Source organism: Oncorhynchus nerka, linkage group LG7 (genome assembly GCF_034236695.1).
Source record: "Oncorhynchus nerka isolate Pitt River linkage group LG7, Oner_Uvic_2.0, whole genome shotgun sequence".
NCBI classification, from domain to species: Eukaryota; Metazoa; Chordata; class Actinopteri; order Salmoniformes; family Salmonidae; genus Oncorhynchus; species Oncorhynchus nerka.
The window spans coordinates 49,147,390-49,163,198 of record NC_088402.1 but is presented as its reverse complement, the minus strand read 5'-3'; the positions used below and the strand labels follow the sequence as shown (position 1 = coordinate 49,163,198).

Here is a 15,809-nt window from a genome sequence, read left to right as displayed (position 1 = left end):
GCACCATCCCTACGGTGAAGCATAGTGCTGGCAGTATCATGCTGTTGGGATATTTTTCAGCGGTAGGGACTGGGAGACTTGGCAGGATTGTGAGAAAGATGAATGGAGCAAAGTAAAGAGAGATCCTTGATAAAAATCTGCTGCAGAGCGCTCAGGACCTCAGAATGGGGCGAAGGTTCACCTTCCTATAGGATAATGATCCTAAACACACAGTCAAGAAAATGCAGGAGTGGCTTCGGGACAAGTCTCTGAATGTCCTTGAATGGCCCAGCCAGAGCCCGGACTTGAAGCCGATCGAACGTCTCTGGAGAGACCTGAAAATTACTGTGCAGCGACGCTCCCCAACCAACCTGACAGGTTTTGAGAGGATCTTCAGAGAAGAATGGGAGAAACTCCCCAAATACAGGTGTGCCAAACTGGTAGCACCATACCCAAGAAGAGTCGAGGCTGTAATCACTGCCAAAGGTTCTTTATCAAAGTACTGAGTAAAGGGTCTGAATACTTATGTCAATGTAATAAACTTGCAAAATTGTCTAAAAACCTGTTTTTTCTTTGTAATTACTGGGTATTGTGTGTAGATTGTCCGCACTGCTAAAGCTAACTCTCTCTCCTCTGCTCTCATCCTTCTAGACCTATCGGCTGCCTTCGATACTGTGAACCATCAGATCCTCCTCTCCACCCTCTCCGAGTTGGGCATCTCCGGCGCGGCCCACGCTTGGATTGCGTCCTACCTGACAGGTCGCTCCTACCAGGTGGCGTGGCGAGAATCTGTCTCCTCACCACGCGCTCTCACCACTGGCGTCCCCCAGGGCTCTGTTCTAGGCCCTCTCCTATTCTCGCTATACACCAAGTCACTTGGCTCTGTCATAACCTCACATGGTCTCTCCTATCATTGCTATGCAGACGACACACAATTAATCTTCTCCTTTCCCCCTTCTGATGACCAGGTGGCGAATCGCATCTCTGCATGTCTGGCAGACATATCAGTGTGGATGACGGATCACCACCTCAAGCTGAACCTCGGCAAGAAGGAGCTGCTCTTCCTCCCCGGGAAGGACTGCCCGTTCCATGATCTCGCCATCACGGTTGACAACTCCATTGTGTCCTCCTCCCAGAGCGCTAAGAACCTTGGCGTGATCCTGGACAACACCCTGTCGTTCTCAACTAACATCAAGGCGGTGGCCCGTTCTTGTAGGTTCATGCTCTACAACATCCGCAGAGTACGACCCTGCCTCACACAGGAAGCAGCGCAGGTCCTAATCCAGGCACTTGTCATCTCCCGTCTGGATTACTGCAACTCGCTGTTGGCTGGGCTCCCTGCCTGTGCCATTAAACCCCTACAACTCATCCAGAACGCCGCAGCCCGTCTGGTGTTCAACCTTCCCAAGTTCTCTCACGTCACCCCGCTCCCCCGCTCTCTCCACTGGCTTCCAGTTGAAGCTCGCATCCGCTACAAGACCATGGTGCTTGCCTACGGAGCTGTGAGGGGAACGGCACCTCAGTACCTCCAGGCTCTGATCAGGCCCTACACCCAAACAAGGGCACTGCGTTCATCCACCTCTGGCCTGCTCGCCTCCCTACCACTGAGGAAGTACAGTTCCCGCGCAGCCCAGTCAAAACTGTTCGCTTCTCTGGCCCCCCAATGGTGGAACAAACTCCCTCACGACGCCAGGACAGCGGAGTCAATCACCACCTTCCGGAGACACCTGAAACCCCACCTCTTTCAGGAATACCTAGGATAGGATAAAGTAATCCTTCTCACCCCCCTTAAAACATTTAGATGCACTATTGTAAAGTGGCTGTTCCACTGGATGTCTTAAGGTGAACGCACCAATTTGTAAGTCGCTCTGGATAAGAGCGTCTGCTAAATGACTTAAATGTAAATGTAAATGTGGATTGATGAGGGGAAAAAACTATTTAATCCATTTTAGAATAAGGATGTCGTGCAACAAAATGTGGAAAAAGTCAAGGTGTCTGAATACTTTCCGAATGCACTGTATATACTGTATTATAAACCGGGTGGTTCGGGCCCTGAATGCTGATTGGTTAACAGCAGTGGTATATCAGACCGTATACCACAGGTATGACAAAACACTTATTTTTACTGCTCTAATTATGTTGGTAAACAGTTTATGATAGCAATACGGCACCTCGGGGGTTTGTGATATATGGCCAATATAGGCTAAGGGCTGTGTCCAGGCACTCTGCATTGCGTCGTGCGTAAGAACAACCCTTAGCCGTGGTATGTATACTACACCCCCTCGGGCTTTATTGCTTAATTATAAACCGGGTGGTTCGAGCCCTGAATGATGATTGGCTGAAAGGCGTGGCCATCTTACCACCCCCCCTCACGCATTATGGCTTAAGTAAAGGATACACACTATAGAAGTCGTGGTGATGGCTGCTATGGTGCCTATGGGGATGGACTTCTGGGCATCACGCAGGTCTCCAGAGCGGTTGGAGCCAGCCATGATGCCTGGGAGGCAGAGGAACAGATACAAACAGGATTAAACAGGGCCAATTCCCATCCTTCACACTTGATGTCCTCTGTTTTACACGTTTAACTTTTTTCATTACACTGTGCTAGGAAGTGCATTTTGGAATTATTTGGTGCACATTTTCAGAAGTGAAAAAGTGGAGGCACAACAAAAAAAAGGAATAGAATTTTCGATAAAAGACCTTAACAAAACGTATTCTTTACTTGTAGCAACTGTGTTTTTATGATGATCCAGCAAACGGGTGCTGAGTTCAACAAACCAGGAGCATCTCTCACAAACCATGAGTACTGATAATACTATTCTGTATGTCACAGAGCAAATGTTCATACACAATGGGCATTTTATTCAGCTGTTATGCCATTGGGATGATAGTGGGAATGTGACTCATGTATTCCCCAGAATTTCTGCTGATGTGGTTTTTGGCAGAAATTCTACTTCCTCTCATTTCGCCCTATTCAGCTCCTTTTGTGTCATCAGTTGTGGAATGTATTTCTCTCTCTCTCTCTCTGCATTTGGGCCTGTGGAGATACTCTCACGACACTATTTGTCACCATGAAGTGGATATTACAACAGGAATAATGCTGGTTTCCTTGGGTCTAGGAATGGTGCTTTTGATCTGGTATTGACTTTGAATTCATAAGGTAAGATCTTTAAATGTAATTATAATAACTTAATATAGGTTATTAGATAAATCAGGTTACTGCTTGGCTGAAACAAAAGCCTGTACCTGTACTGTCCTTTTGGGATAAGCTTGACCTAGTCGGTCCCCAGCAGTGACCCCTGACCTTTGACCCAGTGACTGACCTGTTACCTAGCAGTGACTAACCTGTGACGGAGGGGAAGTAGATCCCCACCAGTAGGGTGAAGAAGCTGGTGATGTCAGCCAGGACGTAACGGTTGGAGTTGGTGATGACAGCTTCAGGGTCCTGCATGGCAGAGATCCCCCGCTTCTCCAAGAAGTCTCCCTTCTCCAGATAGTAACCAAACAGATTCTCTGCGTAGAGAGAGAGTAGAGAGAGAGAGAGAGTAGAGAGAGAGTAGAGAGAGAGAGTGAAAGAGAGAGAGAGAGAGAGAGAGAGAGAGAGAGAGAGAGAAATGCACATCATAACAATTACATACCTTTTGTGGAGTACCAGTACATCGCTCTACTACAGACTACATTCGATTACAATACATTCTGAGTGGGCACCTCTTACCAGCCAGTATACCACTGCTGACCCCTGGGATACCCTGGATCTCAGAGACATTGTTGTTTGCAAAGTATTCGTCACAGGTAGCATTGAGGAACTCGGAGTCACAGAAAATCTTCCACAGTTTGGTGGTGACTGTGCCGTTGTCCCGCTCAATGACCTTGGCACAAACGTCAAATCCCTTGGAGATCAGAGTACGGTTCCCCAGGATACACACGCTGTAGGGGGTAGGACAGACATTACATAATCATTAGTTCCTTATTTATTTAGAGGTTGGAGAAAGCACAACATAAATCAACATAAATATGCAAGGCACGTGGCTTGATTGAGTGAATGAAGTAAACATTAAACAAACAAATCAAAATCCGCTGGTTGCTTTGAGTTTATGGCTAGAGACAAGGTCATCATGGTTTTGTTTGTTTGGTTTGTAAAGCTCCGAAAGCTTTAAAGCTGGAACCCTTAACTGGTGAAATTGCTATGTCCGTTTGAGATATTACAACAACTGTCACACCCTGACCATAGTTTGCTTTGTATGTTTCTATGTTTTGGTTGGTCAGGGTGTGATCTGAGTGGGCATTCTATGTTGGATGTCTTGTTTGTCTATTTCTATGTCTGGCCTGATATGGTTCTCAATCAGAGGCAGGTGTTAGTCATTGTCTCTGATTGGGAACCATATTTAGGTAGCCTGGGTTTCACTGTGTGTTTGTGGGTGATTGTTCCTGTCTCTGTGTTTTGCACAAGATAGGGCTGTTTTTGGTTTTCCACGTTTATTGTTTTGTAGTGTTCGTGTTTATCTTTTTGTTATTAAACATGAATCAAAGAAACCACGCTGCATTTTGGTCCGCCTCTACTTCACATAAGGAAAACCCTTACAACAACAAAGAAGTTACTGCAAACAACGAATATTGTTTTTTCCCCCTTCAGACATCATTGCACTAGGACAGCAGAATATGCACTGCAATTCATTTGACCACACTGCCGAATGCTCTTCTCTTCCATTTTCATAAACAAAACAAAAATAATAACAAATACATTGGGGTGAACAGTGGCACTGTTTCCCCTAATGCGTATTTGATCTTTAAGGGACAGTTTGAAAATTACTGGGGGAGGAGGGAGTCAGAGACCACTCAGAGGTCAGAGAAGTAAGTGAACGTCATGGTCATCTCGTTTTTGGCATGCTGGATGCCCTATGCCACAGTGGCCTGTTACATCTTTACCAATCAAGGAACCAACTTCAGCCCTGTCATGATGACCATCCCAAACTTCTTGGCCAAGAGTGCTGCCCTCTACAACCCAGTCATCTATACTGAGTGTACAAAACATTATGAATCTGCTCTTTCCATCACGTAGACTGACCAGGTGAATCCAGGTGAACGCTATTATCCCTTATTGATGTCACTTGTTAAATTCACTTCAATCAGCACAGATGAAGGTGGAGACATGATAAAGAAGGATGTTTAAACCTTGAGATAATTGAGATATTGATTGTGTCTGTGTACTATTCAGTGGGTGATTGAGCAAAACAAACGATTTAAGGGCCTGAACGGGGTATGGTACGTAGTAGGTTCAAAAACGCACCGGTTTGTATCAAGAACTGCAACGCTGCTGGATTTTTCTCTTTCCCATGAGTATCAAGAATGGTTCACCACCAAAGGACATCCAGCCAACTTGACACAACTGTGGGGAGCATTGGAGTCAACATGGGCCAAAAAAGGGTGCAACTCAATATTAGGAATGTGTTCTTAATGTTTTGTACACTCAGGTGTTCTTAATGTTTTTTACATTCAGTTACTAGGGTGGAGGGTGGTCCAAAATAGGTGTTTTTTTTAAGCTTTTGGGAGGATTTAGTGTGTGTTTACATTCGGCATGGGAGGGTAGTGCATTTTCCTCCTGGTTTACATTCACTATTTTGCAGGCTTTACTATATAATAGATTACATCTTAGGCAAATTTCCTCATCTGCTTCCCTTATGCACTATGTTAACTATACCACATGTCAATATAGTGTATCTTGTCCTCTATCCACCATTCATAGTGGCAGAAGTGGTAGGTGGATTGTTTGTCCAGATCTGCAATAGGCTAACTAGCAATCATACCACACATAAATCATTTAAGCTGCCCCAATTGTATATACAGTGGGGCAAAAAAGTATTTAGTCAGCCACCAATTGTGCAAGTTCTCTCACTTAAAAGAATGAGAGAGGCCTGTAATTTTCATCATAGGTACACATTCAACTATGACAGACAAAATGAGAAAAAAAATCCAGAAAATCACATTGTAGGATTTTTAATGAATTTATTTGCAAATTATGGTGGAAAATAACGGCTCTTCCACCTGAGGCAGGGGACGAGGAGCACCCAGGAGTTCGCCCTGGAATTTTGGACCATGGCAGCCGGAGCAGGATGGAACTACAGACTCCCTAAATTCTATCAGCATATTGATTGTGCTACCAGGGCTTGTAAAACCCTGGATCATTGATATTCTAACTTCCGCGACGCATATAAGGCCCTCCCCCGCCCTCTTTTTGGAAAAGCTGACCACGACCCCATTTTGTTGCTCCCAGCCTATAGACAGAAACTAAAACAGGAGGCTCCCGCGCTCAGGTCTGTTCAACGCTGATCCGAACAATCTGATCCCACGCTTCAAGATTGCTTCGATCACGTGGATTGGGATATGTTCTGCACTGCGTCAAACAACAACATTGACGAATACGCTGATTCGGTGAGCAAGTTTATTAGCAAGTGCATCAGCAATGTCGTACCCACAGCAACAATTTACCTGTTGTCACGAATCCCGCCGAAGATGGTGTTTCTTCCTGTTCGGGCGGCGGTCGTCGTCGCCATCGATTCCCTTTCCTTTTGTTTCTGTTTCTGTTTCTGTTTTGAGTTTAGTTTTGTTTGTAGGCTATTTAAGGGCACTAGGCCCGCTGGTTATTGTGCGGGCTTGTTCTCTGTTTTATGGTGTTGATTATTGTGATCTCTATTTTTCCGGACAGTTTTAGTCCTGTTTCTTTGGACGGATTGTTTCATGCGCCCTTGTGTTTTGCATGTCCATTTTTCCGCTGTCATTGGAATAAAAGATCCACGTACGGAACTACCTGCTCTCTGCGCTTGACTCCTCCACCCACCATTCATAGAAGTCATAACACCTGTTTGGGGTAGCAGGCAGCATTTTCACTTTTGGATAAATAGCGTGCCCAAACTGAACTGCCTCCTACGCTGTCCCAGATCCTAATATATGCATATTATTATCAGTATTGGATGGAAAACACACTGAAGTTTCTAAAACTGTTTGAATCATGTCTTTGAGTATAACAGAACTAATTTAGCGGGCAAAATCCCGAGGACAGACCATTCAGATTTGTTTTTTTAGATAGGCTTTCACGGGGAATCCAGAATTCTAATCGACTTTCCTGCAGTTCCTACCGCTTCCACTTGATGTCACAAGTTTGTAGAAATTGGTTGAGGTTTTTCCTTTGTGTAATGAAGAAGTACCATAAGCTCAGAACGAGAGTCACTTCATGTACATTTTGGATATGTATCGACAGAATTAATCGAACAAAAGGACCATTTGTGATGTTTATGGGACATATAGGAATGCCAACAAAAGAAACTCGTCAAAGGTAATGCATGACTTGTATTTTATTTCTGAGTTTTGTGTCGCTCCTGCAGAGTTGAAATATGCTACTCTCTCATTGTTTACTGTTGTTCTATCATCAGAAAATAGCATCTTATGCTTTCGCCGAAAAGCCTTTTTGAAATCTGACATGTGGGCTGGATTCACAACGAGTGTAGCTTTAATTTGATATCTTGCATGTGTAATTTAATGAAAGATTGATTTTTATAGAAATGTATTTGAATTTGGCGCTCTGCATTTTCCCTGGCTATTGGCCATGTGGGACGCAAGCGTCCCGTCTACCCCCGAGAGATTAAAACATTCCCAAACTAGAAACCGCGGATTGATGGCAGCATTCGTGCGAAACTGAAAGTGCGAACCACTGCTTTTAACCAGGGCAAGGTGACCGGAGACATGACCGAATACAAACAGTGTAGCTATGCCCTCCGCAAGGCAATTAAACAAGGTAAGTGTCAGTATAGAGACAAACTAGAGTCGCAAGACACGAGGTATGTGGCAGGGTCTACAGGCAATCACGGATTATAAAAAGAAAACCAGCCCCATCGTGAACGAGGATGTCTTGCTCCCATACAGACTAAACAACTTCTTTGCTCGCTTTGAGGACAATACAGTGCCAATGACACGTCCCGCTACCAAAACCTGTGGACTCTCCTTCACTGCAGCCGACATGAGTAAAACATTTAAACGTGTTAACCCTGGCAGAGCTGCAGGCCCAGACAGCATCCCCAGCCGTGTCCTCAGAGCATGCGCAGACCAGCTGGCTGGTGTGTTTACGGACATATTCAATCAAACCTTATCCCAGTCTGCTGTTCCAACATGCTTCAAGAGGGCCACCATTGTTCCTGTTCCCAAGAAAGCTAAGGTAACTGAGCTAAACGACTACCGCCCCGTAGCACTCACTTCCATCATCATGAAGTGCTTTGAGAGACTAGTCAAGGACCATAACACCTCCACCCTTCCTGACACCCTAGACCCACTCCAATTTACTTAACGCCCCAATAGGTCCACAGACGATGCAATCGCAACCACACTGCACACTGCCCTAACCCATCTGGACAAGAGGAATACCTATGTGAGAATGCTGTTCATCGACTACAGCTTCGCATTTAACACCATAGTACCCTCCAAACTCATCATCAAGCTCGAGATCCTGGGTCTCGACCATGCCCTGTGCAACTGCGTACTGGACTTCCTTATGGGCCGCCCCCAGGTGGTGAGGGTAGGTAACAACATCTCCACCCCGCTGATCCTCAACACTGGGGCCCCACAAGGGGTGTGTTCTGAGCCCTCTCCTGTACTCCAGTACTCCAGACAGTGTGGCCATGCACGCCTCCAACTCAATCATCAAGTTTTCAGACGACACTACAGTGGTAGGCTTGATTACCAACAACGACGAGACGGCCTACAGGGAGGAGGTGTGGGCCCTCAGAGTGTGGTGTCAGGAAAATAACCTCACACTCAACGTCAACAAAACAAAGACAGTGTGGTGAAGAAGGCACAGCAGCACCTCTTCAACCTCAGAAGGCTGAAGAAATTTGTCTTGTCACCAAAAGCGCTAACAAACTTTTACAGATGCACAATCGAGAGGATCCTGTCGGGCCGTATCACCGCCTGGTACGGCAACTGCTCCACCCACAACCGGAAGGCTCTCCAGAGGGTAGTGAGGTCTGCACAACGCATCACCGAGGGCAAACTACCTGCCCTCCAGGACACCTACACCACCCGATGTCACAGGAAGGCCATAAAGATCATCAAGGACAACAACCACCCGAGCCACTGCCTGTTCACCCCGCTATAATCCAGAAGGCGAGGTCAGTACAGGTGCATCAAAGCAGGGATCGAGAGACTGAAAAACAGCTTCTATCTCAAGGCCATCAGACTGTTAAACAGCCACCACTAACATTGAGTGGCTGCTGCCATACATGTACAAAATGTATCACTAGCCACTTTAAACTATGCCACTTTTATGTTTACATACCCTACATTACTCATCTCATATGTATATACTGTTCTCGATACCATCTACTGCATCTTGCCTCTGCCATTCTGTACCATCACTCATTCATATATATTTATGTACATATTCTTCATCCCTTTACACTTGTGTGTATAACGTAGCTGTTGTGAAATTGTTTGGTTAGATTAATCGTTGACGCAGGGGGGTCACGAGGAGAGACTCAGTCTCTTCCTCATTGACTCTCCTGCATTTCCCGTGGTACTAGGCCTTCCCTGGTTGGTTCGTCATGACCCCACCATTTCATGGCAACCGAGGGCTTTCACGGAGTGGTCGCGAGAGTGCTCGGGGAGGTGTGTAGGGGTTCCGTACAGAGCCCGCTCCCCTTCAGTGTCTCCCCTGCTGTCCGTGACCAGTTGATCTATTGAGCCCACACGTCACCCTCCTCTGGTCATCCGGGGATCGGTTGGACGGTGCGCTGTCTGAGTGGGAAGTACTGGTGGCCTACCTTGGCAAAGGACGTGAGAGTTTATTTTTCCTCCTGCTCGGTGTGCGCCCACTGTAAGGCCCCTAGACACCTGCCCAGAGGTAAGCTACAACCCTTACCCGTTCCACAATGGCCGTGGTCACAGCTGTCGGTGAATTTTCTGACTGATCTTCCTCCCTCACAGGGAAACACTGTCCTGTAGTCTCCTCCATCTGTCCAGTCTCCCTATGGCCCTACAGACTGTGGAGGCCTTGTTTACACATGTCTTCCGGCACTACTAGGTGCCTGAGGATATAGTGTCTGATCGAGGTCCCCAGTTCACTTCGAGAGTCTGGAGGGCGTTCATGGGGGTCTCTATCAGCCTCACCTCAGGTTTTCACCCCGAGAGTAATGGGCAGGTGGAGAGAGTGAACCAGGATGAGGGCAGGTTTCTGCGGTCTTATTGCCAGGACCAGCCGGGGGAGTGGGCGGCGTTCGTGCCCTGGGCCGAGATGGTGCAGAACTCGCTCCGCCACTCCGCCACTCCTCCACTAACCTCTCCCCCTTTCAGTGGGTATTGGGGTACCAGCCGGTTATGGCGCCTTGGCATCAGAGTCAGACCGAGGATCCTGCAGTGGACGCTGGTTCAGGCGCGCGAAGGAGACATGGGAAGCCGCCCATGTTCACCTCAAGCAGGCTGCGCTGCGGCAAAAAATATGCAGTGAGGCCCGAAACTTGCCCCTCCGCCTGCCCTGCCGGAAGCTGGGCCCGCGGTTTGTGGGGCCATTCAAAGTCCTGAGGAGAATGAACGAGGTATGTTACAGGTTACAGCTTCCCCCCGATTACCGTATTAACCCCTCGTTCCATGTGTCTCTCCTCAGGCTGGTGGTGGTTGGTCCGCTCCAGGAGTCTGAGGTAAGAGAGGTTCCTCCACCCCCTCTGGACATCGAGGGGGCCCCGGCGAACTCCGTTCTTCCCCTCCTGGATCCGAGGCGTCGCATCCTGGATTCAAGGCGTCGGGAGGGGGGCCTTCCACTCGTGGAGTGGGAGGTGCTGGGTTCCGGTGGCGGATGTGTTGGACCCTGAAATGCTGCAGGAGTTCCACCGTCTCCGGCCGGATCGCCCTGCGCCTCGTCCCCGAGTCAGCCGCATATCACGACTTCCCGGCTCCTCTCCTTGTTTGGGCGGCGTTCGGCAGTCGACGTCACCAGTCTTCTAGCCATCACCGCTCCATTTTTCATTGTTCCATCTGTTTTGTCTTGTTCCCCGCTCACCTGGTTTACATTCCCTAATCACACTGCATATATATACATTCCTCTGTTCCCCCCATGTCTTTGTGTGGAATTGTTTTTGTTTTGTGTTTATTGTATCGAGCCAGTCTGGTTTTTCACCCTGGGCATTGCCTGTACCCTACTGGGGAAATTTTGGTGAAACTTTTGGTTGTATTCTTGAAGGTATTTTGCGCTTCTCACTTTTGCTGGTTGGCTTGAGTTGTAGCTGTTTGCGCCCGTCTGTTATTTCTCTTGGCAAATAAAGTTGCCTGATCACCTATCTCTGCTCTCCTGCACTTGACTCGAATGACCAGCAGCGAATACCCTGACACTCGTGTTTCTCTTTTCTGACTATTAACTCTAGAAAAGCTGGGCATCGAGCAATGCGTTCTGAGCCAAAGTCAAAACAATCAAATAAATGCGTCATACATACATTACGAACAAAAACTTCCTATAGTTTATTTTACTGTAAAAAAACAAAAAACACCACAATTCAAGTGTTATACAACATCATAAAGAAATTAATTTGAATTTTGTTAAGGGAGGACTTTAGAAGCATAAAAAATTAATACATTTTATTTCAAAAGAACATACAATTATAGTTGTATTATGTTACTAGTCTGCTTTAGTGGCCTATGGCTATACTTCTGCAAGTTCTCACTTGTAGAATGCATGGAACAACAGATGTAATATTCTACAAAAAGTTACATTTTGAAATAGAGCGCATCCCTTACTTTTAAGAGGTGTTTGGCAAATGAACAGTACTAGTCAAAAGTTTGGACACACCTACTCATTCAAGGCTTTTTCTTTATTTTGACTATTTTCTACATTGTAGAATAATAGTGAAGACATAAAACTATAATGATACATATGGAATCATGTAGTAACCAAAAAAGTGCTGATCAAATAAAAATATATTTGAGATTTGAGATTCTTCGAAGTAGCCACCCTTTGGCTTGATGACAGCTTTTCACACTATTGGCATTCTCTCAACCAGCTTAATGAGGAAGTCAGCTGGAATGCATTTCAATTAACAGGTGTGGCTTGTTAAAAGTTATTTTGTGGAATTTATTTCCTTCTTAATGCATTTGAGCCAATCAGATGTGTTGTGACAAGGTAGGGGTGGTATACAGAAGATAGCCCTATTTGGTAAAATACCAAGTCCATATTATGGCAAGAACAGCTCAAACAAGCAAAGTGAAACGACAGTCCATCATTACTTTAAGACATGACGATCAGTCAACATGGAAATGTTCAAGAAATATTTGAAGTTTCTTCAAGCGCAGTCACAAAAACCATTCAGCGCTATGATGAAACTGTCTCTCATGAGGACTGCCACAGAGGATAAGTTCATTAGAATTACCAGCCTCAGAGATTGCAGCACACTTAACCAGCATGGCTACCACAGCATTCTGCAGCGGTACGTCATTCCATCTGGTTTGCATTTAGTGGGATTATCAATTGTTTTTCATGAGAACAATGACTCAACACACCTCCAGGCTTTGTAAGGGATATTTGAACAAGAAGGGGAGTCATGGAGTGCTTTATCAGATGACCTTGCCTCCCCAATCACCCGACCTCAACCCAGTTGATGTGATTTGGTGTGAGTTGGACTGCAGAGTGAAGGAAATGCTAGCCAACAATTGCTGAGCATATTTTGGAACTCCTTCAAGACTGTTGGAAATTAATTCCAGGTGAAGCTGGTTGAGATAATGCCAAGAGTGTGCAAAGCTGTCAGCAAGGCAAAGGGTGGCTACTTTGAAGAATCTCAAATATAAAATATATTTTGATTTGTTTAACACTATTTTTTACTGTTTTCTACATTGTAGAATAATAGTGAAGACATCAAAACTATGAAAAATTACAAATGGAGTCATGTAGTAACACCCTGATCTGTTTAACCTGTCTTTGTGCTTGTCTCCACCCCCCTCCAGGTGTCACCAATCCACCTCATTATCCCCAGTGTATTTATACCTGTGTTCTCGGTTTGTCTGTTGCCAGTTCGTCTTGTCTTGTCAGATCTTACCAGTCTGTTTTCCGGGCTCCCTGCTTTCTCAAGTTCTGTTCCCTAGTTTCCCCAGTTCTGACCATTCTGCCTGACCTGACCCCGGGCCTGCCTGTTGAGCTCTACCTGCCTGACTGACCTGTTTACGAACTTCTGCCTGTCCTGACCCTGAGCCTGCCTGCTGTTCTTTACCTTATTGTCTCTACCCTGGATTACAGACCTCTGCCTGCCTTTGACCTATCTTTTGCCTGCCCCCTGTTTGGGTCAATAAATCTGTGACTCTAGCTGTCTGCATCTGGGTCTTATTCTGAGTTCTGATAGTGTCCAAACCTTTGACTTGCACTGTATGTGTTTTAGAAACCTTGTAAGAACCTGCTCTTTCCATTATGAAATCAAAACGTCTTACCTCTATATGAAGGATAATTTGAAAAAGTTGGTAAGCTCTGTTGTCTTCTTTGTCAATTACCCACGCTGTTCTGCTATCTCTTCATTCACATTTTAGCGCCCGGCTCTGCAGACGCGCGCAAGGAGTGTGGAGGAAATGATTGAATAACATGTGCAAGTCAATTTATTTTGGAACGCTCGTACAAGCAACGTGTTGTTGAAATCCAAACAAATAAAATATTATTTGTCTCATGCTTTGTAAACAACAGGTGTTGACCGACAGTGAAATGCTTACTTACTGGCCCTTACCAACAACGCAGAGAGAACCTTTTGAAATAATAGCACAATAATAACATGAGGAATAAATACACAATGAGTAACGATAACTTGGCAATATACTCATGTTCGAGTAACGAGTCAATGTGCAGGAGTACGAGGTGTTTGAGGTAGATATGTACACATAGGTAGGGATATGGCGACCAGGCAACAGGGTAGATGATAAACATTAGCAGAAGCAGCATATGTGATGAGTTAAAAGAGTTAGTGCAAAAAGGGTCAATGCAGATAGTCTGGGTAGCTTTAATTGGATAACCATTTGACAGTCTTATGGCTTGGGGGTGGAAGATTTTGAGGGTCCTGTTGATTCCGGATTTGGTGCATCGGTACCGCTTGCCGTGCAGTAGCAGAAAGAACAGACTATGACTTGGGTAGAGACAATTTTTAGGACCTTTCTTTGATGTTGCAGCTGTATAACTTGCTGAATTTTTTCAGTCCTCCTGAGTGGGAAGAGCCTTTGTCGTGCCTTCTTCATGACTGTGTTGGGGTGTGTGGACCTTAGTGATATTGACTCTGAGGGACTTGAAGCTCTCAACATGCTCCACTACAGCCCATCAATGTGGATGGGGGTGTGCTCGGCCCTCCGTTTCCTTTAGTCCACGATCAGCTCCTTTGTCTTGCTGATGTTAATGGTGAGGTTGTTGTCCTGGCACCACACTGCCAGGTCACTAACCTTCTCTGTATAGGTCGTCTCATCGTCATTGGTGTTCAGCTCAACCACCGTTGTGTCGCCCGCAAACTTAATGATGGTGTTGGAGTCGTGTGCGGCCATGAGTGAACAGGGAGTGCAGGAGGGGACTTTGCACGCACCCCTGAGGGGCCCCCATGTTGAGGGTCATTGTCTGGTTTGGGTGTAAGTGAGCAACAGCAGGAAAACGTTTTGGAAGCACCAATGTGTATGGGAGAGCATGTAAAGGACACCAGCATGCACCAGCACAAGGCTCAGTCAGGTCAAACTTACGGGAAAACAGGGGGTTCAAAGGCCGTCTTGATGACCCCAGCATAGACAGCCAGGATGGACAGAATGACGCAGGCCAGGAAGACCAGAGCCAGCTTGTTGACATATTTGACCCCCACAAACACCACCGTGGCCATGAAACTGAGCACAATGGTGCCGTATACACGCATGTTGTTCAGCATCGCTGCCTCCATATCAGCACCCTCCAGACCCTCCATCTTAAAAATGGCTGCCTGGGGGAGGATGTAGATCTGGAGAAGGGAAAGATGGAGGAAGAGAGAGAAAGGGAAGTGGAGGGAAAAGGAGAGAGGAAGAGAAAAGATAGTAAGAATAGGATGGAGGGAGAGAAAGGGTGTGTTAAAAATGACATGGTGGGACGAGGATGGAGGGAGAGTGGGAGCGAGCGACAGAAAGGGATGAGGAGAAAAAAGGAAGCAGGGAGTGAGTGAGAGGGTGTGGGAATAGATATCAAATATTATCTCAAACATTGGAAAAAACATATACATGTAATGGATAATGGATTTCTTTTATATCATTATAATGGCACAGACAAGGCACTAACAAATGAACAGTTTGCTGTGACTGTGACAGCTTGCTTGATTAATCAATTATAATTGAGATATTATCAGGAATTGCAACAACTTAATTGATTGTATTTAATGGATAATTTTTGGCATAATCTATTGCACCACAATCTGTAGGCAGAAGAACAAACATCTTCCTCCTGCATTCATCAATGTTGCATGTGCATTGCCCCCAAAATAAAACGCCAGACACAAGGTACAGGCGGAAAGAAAACAGATAGCAAACAAAACAATAAAATAATAGCAATCATCTTTCCTTACCAGCAGAAGTTCGATGGCACCAAGGATGTACATTGCACCTGCAAAAGTAGTTCCTAGATAGAAGCAAATTCCGACAGCTCCGCCAAACTCAGGGCCAAGGGAACGGGAGATCATGTAGTAGGAGCCGCCGGCTGAAAGACACAAACACAGCCATTGGCATTCCTCTTTTGCTCAATATTGTTTTCAATGATAAACCCCAGGTCTGCACATACAGTTAGTCTAAAGACTTCGGGCTTGAATATGCAGAAGTAGTAGTTTGTCAACAGA

The 15,809-nt window shown here is 45.8% G+C and overlaps 1 protein-coding gene across 1 annotated transcript in view; it reads right to left on the bottom strand.

Moving 5' to 3' along the window:
- Nucleotides 1-15,809, bottom strand: part of LOC115131840 (solute carrier family 12 member 5-like) — a 107,429-nt gene that overhangs the window by 17,456 nt on the left and 74,164 nt on the right. The window contains exons 6-10 of the mRNA XM_029663867.2: nt 15,543-15,673; nt 14,701-14,948; nt 3,695-3,906; nt 3,325-3,492; nt 2,378-2,476 (exon numbers count right to left, since the gene is read on the bottom strand). Coding sequence (XP_029519727.1) covers nt 2,378-2,476; nt 3,325-3,492; nt 3,695-3,906; nt 14,701-14,948; nt 15,543-15,673 — 858 coding nt within the window. The remainder of the gene's footprint in view (nt 1-2,377; nt 2,477-3,324; nt 3,493-3,694; nt 3,907-14,700; nt 14,949-15,542; nt 15,674-15,809) is intronic.